This window comes from Oryzias latipes, chromosome 12, assembly GCF_053564925.1.
Source record: "Oryzias latipes strain Hd-rR chromosome 12, Olatipes_Hd-rR_3.1".
In the NCBI taxonomy this organism is placed as follows: domain Eukaryota; kingdom Metazoa; phylum Chordata; class Actinopteri; order Beloniformes; family Adrianichthyidae; genus Oryzias; species Oryzias latipes.
In genome coordinates this window covers 30818475-30832459 of record NC_136248.1, presented here as the reverse complement: position 1 = coordinate 30832459, position 13985 = coordinate 30818475, and the positions used below count along the sequence as shown (strand labels likewise).

The 13985-nt window shown below is 45.2% G+C and overlaps 1 protein-coding gene across 2 annotated transcripts in view; it reads left to right on the top strand.

Moving 5' to 3' along the window:
• Positions 1–13042, top strand: part of myo18b (myosin XVIIIB) — a 39108-nt gene extending 26066 nt beyond the window's left edge. Inside the window, exons 41-45 of one of the 2 annotated variants that reach the window (XM_023960435.2) lie at positions 8179–8312; positions 8387–8428; positions 9467–9619; positions 10691–11616; positions 12772–13042. In XM_023960435.2, the coding sequence (XP_023816203.1) occupies positions 8179–8312; positions 8387–8428; positions 9467–9619; positions 10691–11606 (1245 nt within the window). In that variant the 3' untranslated portion in view covers positions 11607–11616; positions 12772–13042. The remainder of the gene's footprint in view (positions 1–8178; positions 8313–8386; positions 8429–9466; positions 9620–10690; positions 11617–12771) is intronic. The other variant, XM_023960436.2, reaches the window with a different exon arrangement.
• Positions 13043–13985: the final 943 nt, after the last annotated feature.

The following is a 13985-nucleotide window of genomic DNA, read 5'->3' as shown; positions in this document are numbered from 1 at the left end:
CACATAGTGAACACACAACATATGATCAGTACCATAAGAATAGGTATCACTATTTTTAACAAAAGTTGCCACCAGGAACCAAAAGCAAACCAGGAGAAGAAATCCCAAGATTGGGGTTTCCTGTCATCCTGCATTGCCTGCTGAACCTTTTCAAGTTGATGTAATGCTTCAGTGACGCTGTGACCTTCATCGGTGTTGTCAGGAATAAATGTACAACAGGTATCATTTAACATTTTACAAACACCTCCCTCCTGAGCAACCAATAAGTCCAAAACCAATCTGTTCTGTAGAACCATAAGTCTCATGCTTGACATTTCTTCACTATAGCCTTTAAATGCTTTAATTGTAGCGTTCAAAAATAAACCTAATCTATAATCAATCGTCTCAATTCTGAGAGCGTTTTTAGCAGTTCCTACCCAGGGAAACAATGCCATAGTTACCTTTTGCCCCGTATTCCAGAGTTTATGGTCTTCAGGTACATCTGATCCCCAAATGGAATCATGTGGCTTGACATCAATAAGGTTACGTCTGTGGCGGAGGTGAGGCTCATGGACTGCAGAAACTATGAAAGTGTGACCTGTGACCTTTACAGAAACACAAATCCCACTCCAGTCTCTAGGCAGACTGAGGTAGAGGGCCTGCCCACATAACCAAAACATTTGATCAACCACATAAGTACCATTGTTACCTGGCATCAAATCTGGATTAGATCCAACACAACGTCCTCCAGGGCAGGGAACTGCATAACCATGGGAAACTCTGTCATTGATTATCTGGACTGTGAAGGGAACAAGAAGTTCATGACACATCTTTGTCGGTAAAGTTCCTAAAAATTCTGTGCCGTTGTTAGTTACACAATGTGGAAACACAGTTCCTGGTTCTACACAAGCATATGGAGCTAATGATTTTGTCAATTTCAGTTTTTTAAACTGATACAAACTCTTGCAACTCGGTCTTACAAGCGTACCATTTGAAGTGGTGACGGCTCCAGTACTAATATACCCTCTGGTACTATATTCAATAACACAGTCGCTTTTCCACTCAGAAAATTGCTTTGCCTGCAAATTAGGATGTAGGGATGAAGCTGGAATTACAGAACAAACATAGCAATCAGATCTATTCCTTTCTTTAGCCAGTAACATAACATACCTATACCAAGAATTTGTCATATACAGGTGAGTTATGTTCATTTTTGGACTATTCAAAACATCATGTTCATCAATACTCAGCCATCGTCGAGAAACATTTAGTCTTTCCTCGTTGGTGGTTCTTCTTGCAGGTGGATAATGATTCCAAAAGAACCAAATCCATGTGGTGGCTCCTGTCAGGAATGGCAGGAACAGTAAACAAAATAAACTGTCTCTTAGCCCAGTTGGACACGCCATGATGGATATGTACCTATCTTCGGGAGGGAGAGGTTACTAGCACATCACCTCCTCAAGTCCTCTAACAGTGTAGGATCCGTGTAGTGCAAAAGAGATCTGGTGTGCTTTCTTCCCTAAGACTAGGTGGATGTCTCGGCTTCGCTGACGTTGAGACAAGCAGCTTCTATACAGCTGCCTCCCTTTGTAGTCAGACTTCCCCACCTAGCAGTTGGAATTAGCCTCACCCAGATGCTTTTTTTTGCAGTGTGATAGATGGATCCAAGACGTCCTTTCAGCAATCTTTACAGCTGTTGGTGTAGTCAGCAGGACTTGGAATGGCCCTTCCCGCCGTGGGCTGGACCAACACTTCCTTTTTATGGCCTTCACAAACACCCAGTCACCAACCTGCACTGGTGAAGTGTCCTGTGGAGATAAAAAGGAATCTGGCACTTGATTTGTCCTTTGCACATCTTTAGTGGTAAACATTTTTCTCAAATAATCCACTAAATTTGCATCATCATCTGGAGAATGTTGCTGTGTAGGATCAAGGTCTGGTAACCTATAAGAACGTCCATACAACATTTCAAAAGGCGTTAAAGGTTGACCTGCTGTGCGTGTGATACGCATGCTTAGTTAAACTATGTCTATGCAGTCAGGCCGCTGTCTGTTTGTCTCTTACATGCATTTCTTTAACTTTGATTTGATAGTGCCATTAGTTCTCTCAACTAATCCTGCACTCTGTGGGTGATAACTACAATGTCTCTTTAAATCAATACAAAGATGTTGAGCCATTTTGTCTATCACTTGATTTACAAAATGTGTACCATTATCACTTCTTATCACTTGTGGTATGCCAAAAGTTGGGATTATTCTTTTACAAATAGCTTTAGCTACTGTAATAGCATCTTGTGTTGCACATGGAAAAATTTCAACCCATTTGGAAAATGCATCAATAATCACTAAACAATATTTCAATCCCTTGCTTTTATTCAATTCAATAAAATCCATATGGATTGTATGGAAAGGAAAAGGTGGTTCAGGAAATTTTCCTCTCTTAGGTCTAACATTGCCTTGGGGATTATGACGCATACATGTTACACATTGTTTACAAAAATTTTTTGAATAGAGAATAAATCCATAAGTTGTATAATATTTCTCTAATAAGTTCATCATCCCCCCTGTTGAGACATGGCAAGGACCATGACTCAAAATTGCTGCCCATTTGTACATGGATTTTGGTAAAATAGGTTTACCTTCTGTGCTGATATAAAGACCTTGTTCCAACTTTGCTCCCTTTTTCAACCAAAAATCTTTTTCTTGTTTCGGTGCGCTGTGTTGCATTTCCTTTAAAACATCAGCAGTCACATCCTCATTTGTGCATATTTCTACATCTTTTGTTGCAGCTTGCTTTGCTGTTGCATCTGCATGCGGCACATACAGAGTAAGCTTGTGGAAAAGCACTACTTCAGCTGAGCTTTCCACTGCCATTGCTGCTGCTATCACTGCTTGAACACAAGGAGGTGTTGCTCTTGCTACAGGATCTAATTTTGAAGAATAAAATGCCACAGGTCTCTGTTTATCTCCATATTTTTGTAACAAAACAGACGTCATAAATCCATCTCTACAGTCTACAGTTTGACTGAAAGGTTTACTGTAATCTGGAAGAGCTAACACTGTTGTTCTGGCTAATGCTTGTTTTAATTCACAAAATGCTTTTACACCTTGTTCTGTCCATTTAATTTTATCATAAGCTGCCATAGGTGCTTCATAAATCAACTCTTGTAGTGGGGCTGCTATTTCAGCATAGTTTGGAATCCACATGCGACAGTAATTACATAACCCTAAAAATGACATCATTTGTTTCTTTGTTAAGGGTTGTGGTGCTGATAAAATCGCCACTTTTCTGTCTTCATTTAATTTTCTACCCTGAGATGTTAAAGTATGGCCTAAATATTTAACTTGTGGGGTCCATAGCTGTAATTTATCTTTGTTTACTTTGTTTCCAGTCTCTGCCAAATAAGTCAATAAAGCTATGGTGTCTTTTTTACAAAACTCCTGTGAGGTTGATGCTATGAGAATGTCATCTACATAAGTTATGATTTGACTTTTCATAGGTGGCTCAAATCCCGCTAAACAGTTTGAAATAGCATCAGAAAAAATGGTAGGACTTTCTGCATAGCCCTGAGGTAGTCTTGTATAAGTGTACTTCTTTCCTTCAAAAGTAAATGCAAACCAATATTGACTATCTGGGTGTAAGGGGACTGAAAAAAATGCATTGCTTAGATCGATTACTGAGAACCATTCTGCTCTTGGATCTAAGGTATTTAACAAAGTGTGTGGATCTGGTACATTAGGTGCTCTTTGTACAACTGCATCATTTACTGGTCTCAGATCTTGAACCATCCTCCAAGATGTAGAAGGAGGAGCCTTTTTAACTGGGAAAATTGGTGTGTTACAAGGTGACTCTGGGCACTGTACTAACACTCCTGCTTTGTACAGTTCATCTATCACAGGCCTTATTCCCTCTTTTGCATCATCCTTTAAAGGATATTGTTTTTTCCGTGGAGTATATTCTGTCTTCCCTCTAATGACCACTGGTGGGCATCCTTTAATTAACCCTACATCTGCTGGCCCTTTAGTCCAAAGTGACTGTGGAAGATCTTTAAGAGAATCTTCCTCTTCCTCTGTCAACATAATTTTCACTCAGCTTCTTCTGTCAGTCAGATGCGCATTAGCCTGTGTAATCACTACCCAGTTTAATGCAATCCTTTTAAACTTAGTTTCAGGATTGGTAGAAATTCCAGTTTCCGGATCAGTCTGCCAGTCCAAAGTATAGGTCACTTCCTGCACATGTTCTTTCATTTCTTCCCATTTTTCTCGTGAACCTTTAGTACAAGAAATAAATGGAACTGCATCTGCCATTTGTTTCCAACTTGTCACTCTTTCTGTATACATTAAATTTTTTGCTTCTGGTGTAACCGTCACAGTACAGAAACTAGTTTCATCTTTCCAATAAAAATCATTTATTGTACATTTTTGATAACCTAGTTTACTCACTGCTTCGTCATATCTCCTGTCAGGGCCAGGAGACTTTTTGCATCTTAACATGACATACAGATTTTCTGGAGACATAAAATCTGCATGGGGTGACACTCTGGCTTTTGCTTTTTCCATTAAGTTTTTTGCAGTCTGTCCAAGATCAGTTTTCGGTAGATCTAAAGTCCAATAATAGTATGGTTCACCTCTGCCTTCTAGCACACAGATGTCTGTATCTGGGCAACGTCGTGCTTGCATCCCCCCTTCTCTTGTGGGGTAAATTCCTAACTTTAATCTTATCATGACATCTCTCCCTAAAAGATTAAAAGGACAGTTTGGTGCTAAAACCACAGGAATGCTTGTTGTTTCATTAGTGTCAGGATTTTCAAAACAAACTGGTTTACTCAAATGTTTAGTTTCAATTTGACCATCTGCAGATCTCATTTGTATTGTTTTATTTGACTTAGGAAAATCATTGTAATAACTTCTTATCACAGTTCTACAAGCCCCTGAATCACAAAGAAAAACAAACGGTTGTCCCTGAACATAAAGAGTTATTTCTGGCTTTTCCATAAGACAAACTTCAGTGAGATCTAAAAATTCATCACAAATTGGTTGAATTTCTGGTTCAGATTCATTGTTAATCTTGACATTACTTCTACCATCTAGTCAATCTGATTTCTTTCTTTCAGGACAATCTCTCAGCCAATGATCTCTCTGTCCACAAATCCAACATCTATCATCAACCTGCTCTGACCCTCTGTTGCTACTTTCTCTAAACCTTCCTCTAAAACTTCCTTTAAAATTTCCTTTTCCACGACCACGCCCTTGGCCACGTCCACGATTTCTTCCTCTGTTCATGTTCCTTCCAAAAAACACATCACTACTTTCCTCCTGCCAAAATGTATCTACACTTTGATTTCTAAATTTCTTCTTATTCACCATCACTTTTTCTGCATGAACAGCAAAATTCATAAACTGTTGTAGTGCTCCTGTAGGTAGATCAATGTAATGCTTCCTTATCCAGTCTGCAATCTCTGGTCTCATAGCTTGCAGTAAGGCTTGTTTCAGCTGCTGTCTATAGGCACCATCATCATTATCATCATCTCTGAGTCCACTGTTAGCTTTAAAAACTTCTTCAAATCTGACTGTAAAATCAGACACTAACTCTCCATCTTTTTGTTTAGTGTGACCAATCTTTCCATAGTCAGGTCTCATTGGAAAGGCTTCTCTAATTCTTTGTCCTAAAAGTGTAAGACTTTGATTTAACTCTTGACTGTTATGTGGAAGAGGTCTGGGTGGATCGTCATCATTCATAGGATTCCAATTTCCCTTTACTTTTGCCCAGTCTGCTTTCATAGCAGTCATCCATGCTTGTTGACATTCAATGCCATTCAGATGATAAGCTCTCTGAACTTCCATCATTTGCTCATGAAAATCATGTGGATTTTCCCTGTGAGAGATAACTCCCTCTACTGCCTTCTTAACATCCTCCACTGTCCAGGTCCTAAACACAAGAAGTGTAGGTCTCTGGCCATCTTCTCCAGCTCTGGGATTGGGCACTTCAATCATTGGAAATGTCTCAGCAATTTCAGATGACCCTCCAGCTTCTTCCAAACCAACCCCCATAGTTTTACTCCATTCAAGTTTTTTCCCTTTTCCTCTTAACGTCATTTTTTCTTTTTCTGGTTTATTTAAATCAGTCAGTGGTGGGTAAAGACCCGTCAAGGAAGGAGCAGTTGGCCCCTCATAGGGAGGGGGTGAGAAAACAGCTGGATTCTGTTCCCCCCCTTCTTCATCACGTCCCTGCTCACCCTGCAGCTCAGCTGCAGCCTGCTGCAGGGGTCTTGGTCTTATCACAACTGATTCATCATCCTCTTTTTTAGCAATCAGACATGCTTCCCTAGTTTTACTTTTCTGAATGCCATTCTTTCTTTTTGTTGCTTCATTTAACCACAGTTTAGCACAAATTAATTCTTCACTACTTTTTGTTTCTTTTTTATTTTTTATATTGTTTTTAATTTGTAACCTTTGAACTAATTCAGTACATGCCTGTACTCCAAGATTCCCCTTAAAATCGTAGTTTTTATCCCATTTTCTCAAGAACGTAGTTGAGCCTGGATGAGCTCTTTCCATGTATTTTGAATCCCCTGTTAATTCTACTTTTCTATTTGAATTCCCCATTTGTTTTTTGTTTTTTTTATTTTTCTATTATTTACGTTAGTCACAGAGTGCGATCAGAACCAACAGAGAATTTCTCTCAGGACCGAATTTCACTCCCCGTGCAACAAGCTTCTAGGTCAGACCTATTGTCTGATCCGGTCACACGTTTAGGGTCCTCCCAGGAGCAAAACACGTTTTAGACTCTGGGTTCCTTTCACCTAAAGCCAAATGAGATGAAATCTTGTTCTACTTCAACAAGCAGCCTTGTGTTAACACCGCAAGGTTTCCAGCTGCCCACTGTTTCGAACAAGTTCACTCCTTTCACACAGGCACACACATTCACACCAAAAAAAAGTTTTTATTTTTATTTATTTTTAAATTTTAATAGGCCTTTTAGGGACTTGAACCCTCTAACGCGTTTTAGGCTGCAGGACTCGAACCTACACCTTTATACAGAATTCTGGACCTTTTCGGGACTTCAAATCCACACGTGTTTCAGGCAACAGGACTTGAACCTGTCCCTCAGAATTCTGGGCCACTTCGGGGACTCGAACCCCTGTAAAAGCGCTTTACTTGCCTTGTTGTTGTGGTCTGACTGGTTAACGAATAACGTCAATCCGGACCCAGGGATCAGACCAGTCGATTGGCCGGCGTAGAAGTCACTACGACGGACTTTCCTCCGCAGACCTAGTCTCACGGGCTGTCGACAGACTTCAATCGGCGTGGTCCTCCCCCCAAGGACGCAGATATGTTGTCATCCGGCTCGAATGGACCAAAGAATGTCAGATAAATGCATCTAAACATTAAAGAAAAACACAATTAGAAATAATAGACCACAGCAAGAATCAAGTTTCTCATGCACGAGGGAGAAGAAGCCAGTGTGACAGAAGACAACCAACACGCTGCTCTTCTCAAAGGTTCTGCCTCTCCCTGTGCACCTTTTATTAAGAACACAAGAAGGAGGTAACAGTTTCAAAACAAAGAGGAAAAGTTCATTAGGGGGTGTTGTATAATGACCCATTTGGTGGATTCTAACTTCAAACAGTATCCCTTATCAGCTCAGGACAGTGTGTCGTAAACCCCCCTCTCTTCCTTGCTGGGATGAGAAGCAGATGAACAAACACACAACTGTTTTGAGAAGAGGTAAAAAGGTCAATCTAAGTTAACATTTAAAGAAATACATTTAAACAATGATAATAATAAAACAAATTCCTTCACACTCTGACAGTTATTAATCCTCATCGTCTCCTCAAGGTCACGCTCACACACACACCCGGGCATGATCACGCGTCTCCATGACAACTGCCCGCCTCCTCCAACCCCACAGAGCCAATAACTTTGAGCGCTGGAAGCAAAGATGGAATGAATCCATCACGCCGCCTGCCGCGGCGGCGGCGTGCGCATGTCACAACTGAGCCGTGAATGACCCGGCCAGAGCGCCACACGTCCTGAGAGGACACGCCGTCAGGCGCTCGCCTTTGACTGATGAGCTAATTGAGCTCCGCTGAAGGCGAACTGAGCCCCCGGGTCTCTACAGGTCTCAGGGTGGGGGTGTGGGGGGAGAACAGCTGTCTGGTTAAAGGTGAGCAGCAGCTCCGCCCTCCTCTGTTAACAGGAGATGCAGGTGGAGGAGCTCACCGCCGTCAGGCAGACGCTGCAGGCCGACCTGGAGACGTCCATCCGCCGCATCGTAGACCTGCAGGCCGCTCTGGAGGAGGTGGAGTCCAGCGACGACAGCGACTCTGAAAGGTAGTTTCACTCCCGCCCCCTTCGTGAAGCATCGACCCCCGTCTGCCGTTCTGACGCTCTGCCCTTAAACGCAGCGCTCAAACCGCCGTGGAGTCCTTCACCCGGCGGAAAGACCTGTAAGGACCTCCCGACTCTGAGTGAGGTGTTGGGCTGCTGTGATGTGCAGGTCCAGGTGTCCAGCGGCTGGACATTTGGAACGCTTGTCACGTAAAACGCAGAGGCCTCTTAAAGGATGATGCATGTTTGTACTCACCAAAACCTTCGGAGCAGAGGACACTCCTCCTGCTGATTTGTTTAGGAGAAAACCCGTTCTGTACTCCTGGCTGAACGTTAGCAGGTTTTTGAGGAAACACCCAATTGTCTTTGGAGGGGGAGATACGGCATGAGGCCTCCGTCTCAGAAGGTCAGGATGGATGGTTTAGCTGCTAAACCATCCATCCTGACCTTCTGAGAACTCTGGATTCCTCTAGAAAGTTTGGGTTCTGAGTTAAAGTAAATTATCTGGCAGCTGTGTGAAAATTAGTTCTCCGCATTTGACCCCTCCCCTGGGAGGGGGGGGGGGGGGGGCTGCAGACTCAGCCAAGGTCGGGAACCATTTGGTCGTTTAACCCCCCCTCAATGCTGAGTGTCCAGCACGGTCCCATTTTTAGAGGGACTCGGCCTGGATTTGAACTCGCGACCTTCCGGTCACAGGGCGGACACTCTACCACAATGCCGCTGAGTTGAGGTCTTCCCAGAACCACCTGAAATTCATTCAGTGGAGGTTCTCCAGAACTCCAGAGCTCCGCTCTTCTCCTCAGTCTAACCGTCACAGACGCTTCCATGAAGTTAGAGTAGATAGTTCATTACTTTGGTGAGTACAAAACTGTTCTCTGAACAAAAGAAGGAGCAAAAACCCGAAAAGAAATTGTCCTTTAAGTGGAGTCATGCATGGCGACTAACCGTCTGTGATCTTTGGCCGGAAATGCAGGACATAAATGCAGATGACAGATGATTACGTTCTGAAAAAACAATCATCGAACGGCGGCTCTGAAAACCCGGTTCTGGCTCCTCTACCGGAACCAGAGCCGGCCATCCGGTCGGCGCTCTCTGCTCGCATGCTGAGAACAGCTGAGGAGTTCCCGCCTCGCTGAGGTGTCCTTCTGACCCTGCAGCGACTCCGTGTCCAGCGCCGGCTCCGTGGGGACCGAGGACGTGGGGGAGGGGGTCCGGAAGTGGAGAGGAGGATCCCGCGGCGGGGGGTCTCCGTACAGCAGTCAAGATGGCCGTCAGTCCGTCACCGACACCATGAGCACCTACAGCTTCAGGTGAGTCCCGGAGGCCACATTTAAAAGGAATTCTGGAACCAGGTCAGTTCACCCGGCAGCCACCAGGGGGCGTTTGACACCACAGGCTGTATTTATGTCCAAAAACAAGACAGCACTTTTTATCAGGGAGGTCAAATTATCGGGTTAATCGACGTTCATTGATTGCAGAAAAATTAAATCAATTTTTTTATCTGCAGCTGTTGTTTTGTTCTCAAATATAAAATATTTGCTCCCAAGAACATCTGTTTGAAATGCGTCTCACTTTGCCGTCGGTAAGCGTGGTTGAGACCACCCAGGCGGACGCGGCGCTGCACAGATCACCAGTGCATGCTGGGTAGTTTTTTTGCTGCGAAGTCGACGATCGCTGGCGAGGCGCCGGTTCATGTCGAACACGCCTAATGTCTCTGTACCAAAGGCCCGCCGGTCGCTGCTGTGACATCATCAGTGTGCGACTTTGTGGTTCTCGACAGAACTAGCACCATCATCTAAGGGATGAAGCCTGAAAAAGTGTTGGTCATCATGGGGGGCTGATCGTATGGGACGGTAAACTGGTCCGGGTCTGATCCAGAACTGGTTTCCTCTGATGGTTCTGCACCTGAACTCTGGTTAAGACCAAGCAGGAGAACTCTGGAACGTCCCTGTTCTCCTGCAGAGGAACCCTGGTACAGTTCCCCTCAGTGCGGCGCTGCAGCGATGAGCCCAGGAGGAGAATGTGATCTCCATGTCACAGAGGTGTCCCCCATGGCTCAGTCCGGGGGCCTTTGGGGTCTTTGGAATGTTTTGTTTTCATTAGAAGATAATGAGAATCGTTTCTGCTGATGGTGAACAGATTCCTGATTTAAACGTTTTCGGTTTTATCCTGAATGTGACACGAGATCACCGCATTTTCCTTTTTTGTTTCTATAGTTTGCCAGAAAAACTTTCATAAATGCCCTCAAATCTAATTCAGAAAAAATTTAAAAAAGGGAGGTGGGGCAAAGGGAGGCGGGGCAAAGGGGCAGATTCATCAGAGGTAACCGGACAGCTGGAGGTTCCTAACCGTCGTGATGTTTCTGGTTTTTCCCTCTTCAGATCTTGTGTGGAACCTGACGATGAGGGTTCTGAGCCTGGGGGGGTCGGTACCAAACACCTGAGCCGGGCCCCGTCCTCCTCAGCCCTGTCCGAGCTGCTGGATGGACTTCGTAGACGGCGAGCGGCGGACGCCTCAGACGGCGGTGGGAGCACCGTGTCTCTGCCCATTTACCAGACCACCGGGGCCTCCACCCTCAGGCGGAGGTCCTCGGCGCTGTCCCTGGGGGGCGAGGACGTCCAGGAGCCGTGTCCCAGACCCAGCATCCTCAAACCACCCTCGCCACTCCTGCCTCGCGCCGCCACCTCACGCTCCAATGGCGAGGCTGAAGGCCCTGCAGCGGGGGCCAAACCCCCCCTCTTTAGCTCCGGCGAGTCCCCGTCCTCGCTCCCGGCGCTGCCCCGCCTCTCCTCGCTGTCTTCCTCTCTTGTGTCCCGGCGTCCTCCCTCGCTATCTATCCCAGAGGAGGACTCGGAGGACTCCACCCGCTCCACGCTCACGCCCCCCCAGCGCTCCCCCCAGGCCCTCCGTTACAGGAAGCCGCTTCCCGCAGATGAGGGGGAGGGCCCTCTGGGCTCCGAACCGCTGGTCTTCCGAAACCGCCGCCTGACCGGAGATCGTGACGACGCGGCGTCAGACATCCTGCCCGCCATCCGCAGGTCTCAGTCCACCAGCAGCCTGGCCAGCTCAGTCAGGGGGGGCCGGAGGGCGCTGAGCGTCCACTTTGGGGAGCTGCCCCCCTCCACACGCAGCAGGAGGAGCTCCGACACGGAGTCGTCCAGCTCGGGAAGCTCGCATGGTGGCGGGCCCAGAGGCAGGGGGGAGACCCCCCAGGGAGAAAGGCTGGAGGCAGAGGGCAGTGAGGGGGGGGACGTGGCATCAGTCATGAGGAAGTACCTGAAGAAGGAGAGCGACTGAAGCCCCCCAGGTGAGCTTTGAGCCTCAGGCTGTTCCCTAAAGAGGAGAAGAAGAGAAATCTGTCAATCAAACTTTGAAAAACACAATTTCTTCCTGAAATGAGCTCTGAACTCATATTTAGGTCTGTTACTAATATCATGTAATAAAATAAACATTTATGCTTAAAGTTTTAGATCTTTAACATTCATATATAAATACATACAAGTTTATTCTATTTGAAATGCTACAACAGTCCGAATGTCACAGAATTGTGACAGAATTACACATGAAAGATAAAATTGTCATAATTTCATGTTAATTCTGAGTCATAAAACTCATTTTATTTGAGTTTTTGATTTAAAAAAAGGAGGTTTTCAAACTTCAAATGATTCAAAATACTTTGTGATATTTTGTTATTTTCTGTCTTGTGTTGAATGTTTCTCAATTTGAAAATAATCTTATTTTGGGGAAAATGACCAGAATTGAACTGAAAACCTGAATTAAGGCCATTTTCTGATTTCTTTTCCTCTTAAGGAGCGTTTTTCAATGGGGGCCTGTTTTTGCATTAATAAATAGTATTTTCTACGGCCGTTCGTCACAGCAGGCAGAAGTTAGTGTTTCTTTAGACAAAGTTCTCGTCTTTGATCATTTTCCATGAAGGCAGAACAGCTTTTTTTAGCTGCTTGGTTTGGATGTTCAATGAAAAAAACAGTTAATGTAACTGTAACTGTAAAGAAATTCTGAAATCTTACGTAGTTTTCTAAGATCAATTTGTCTAAATGTTCTTTGGATTAAAAAAGTCCACAAACAGATGAACTTCTGATCATTAAAAATATGATATAAAGTAAAGAAAAACTCAATCAACAGAAATGTGACGTTTTCCAGATCAATGGATCTAAAGTCTTTACAGCTCAGTGGAAATGTTAGATATTTAAAGTAGAAAACGTTTCTTTGTTGTTTTTTCTGGAGTGAAGCTGTGAAAAAGTGCTGCTTGTGTCAGAAGTTTTTGTCCTGAACTCCTGGTTTTGATGGAGTCAGCAGAGAAATGGGAGATTGGATGAGGAGCAGAGGAGGAGGTGACGGACCGTCTGCGGAAGGCGAGCAGCCTCTGACTCGAGCGCCGCTCTCCCGGTCCTCCTCCTCGCCGCTCTGACCGTCGTCTTCTTCGCCTTTTCTCTCCCGCCAGGCTCCTCGGTGTTTCCGCCTCCCGCTGCGAGTCCCGACGAGGCGATCCTCCAACCGCCGGGATGTTCAAGCCGCCGCCGCCCCCGCGGCGTTTTCTAATGTTTGTATAGGAACACAGTAAAGCAGTTCTCTGTACGTTCTCTGTTTGTCTGCAGAACTCCTCTGTGGTTTCACTTCCACTGTAACGTCAAAAAAACAACAATATTTTCACAAACGAGGTCAACGACAGAACGAAGCAGAAATAAATAAAGAAATATTTTCACACAAAAAAACGGAGATAGGATATAATTTTACACAAACTGAACATCTTCTGGGGGTCTTTTAATGATGACGAGGCTGTTTTTGGCCAAAACGTAAAAACCTGTGTCGATCTCCAGGACATAGTTTCTGCAGAGCGGCACGGCTTCATTCGAAATTCACCCCCGGGTTGTGGGTGGGACTGTTGAGTCTGAGAAACCCCGCCCCTCTTCCCCTCCCCATTCCTGAGAGCTCTCTGTTTATGTGCTCGCCCGCTAACTTACAGCCCCTCACACCCCAGACCTAACATTACAGGTGCGGCGATAATGGCGAGCGATATTGGAGCCATCCGGACGAAAAAAGGAGGCTTGTGGCCCCGCCCAGCGTATTTTCTATGTCAACAAACAGCGTTTTTTCATCTGCTCCTGATTCACAACGATTTGAGTAAAAGGAATACTCAGAAGAGCAATTTTGAGGTGAATTTTCTTTAACAAGAACTTGTTAAAACACAGTTGGACTCAAAAGACCAGAAGCTCTTTTATAAGCTGTAGTCTGTTTAGGAACAGCAGCTGCTTCTTCCTCCTGGTTTGCATCAAACTTCAGAACTGAAGATGAAGGTGAAGGTGAAGGCTTTGGACCACCTCCGTCCCTGTGGGTGAAGGATGAAGTTTTGCTTCTTTTTACTTCCTGCTGTGTCCTCTAGAGGGCGCTGCACATCTGCATCCCTGCTGCCAAACGTCCTGCAGCCTCTCTGGGTTTTGAAGCCCGGTTAAACGCTGTGCGGTGTGCAGACGGCGGCCTCTGGGTTCCCCACGGTCTCCTCATGAGCTGAAGTCAAGTGAACTGAAGGCAGGTTCTTGGATGCTGCCTGAGCCCATGAGCAAATCCTCCCGTCTGCGATCCGTCACGGTCTTCTCCGTCCTCACGCAGACCCCGCTCCCCTCGTCCTTCAGGCAGATCTTCGTCTCCTGAGGGCGT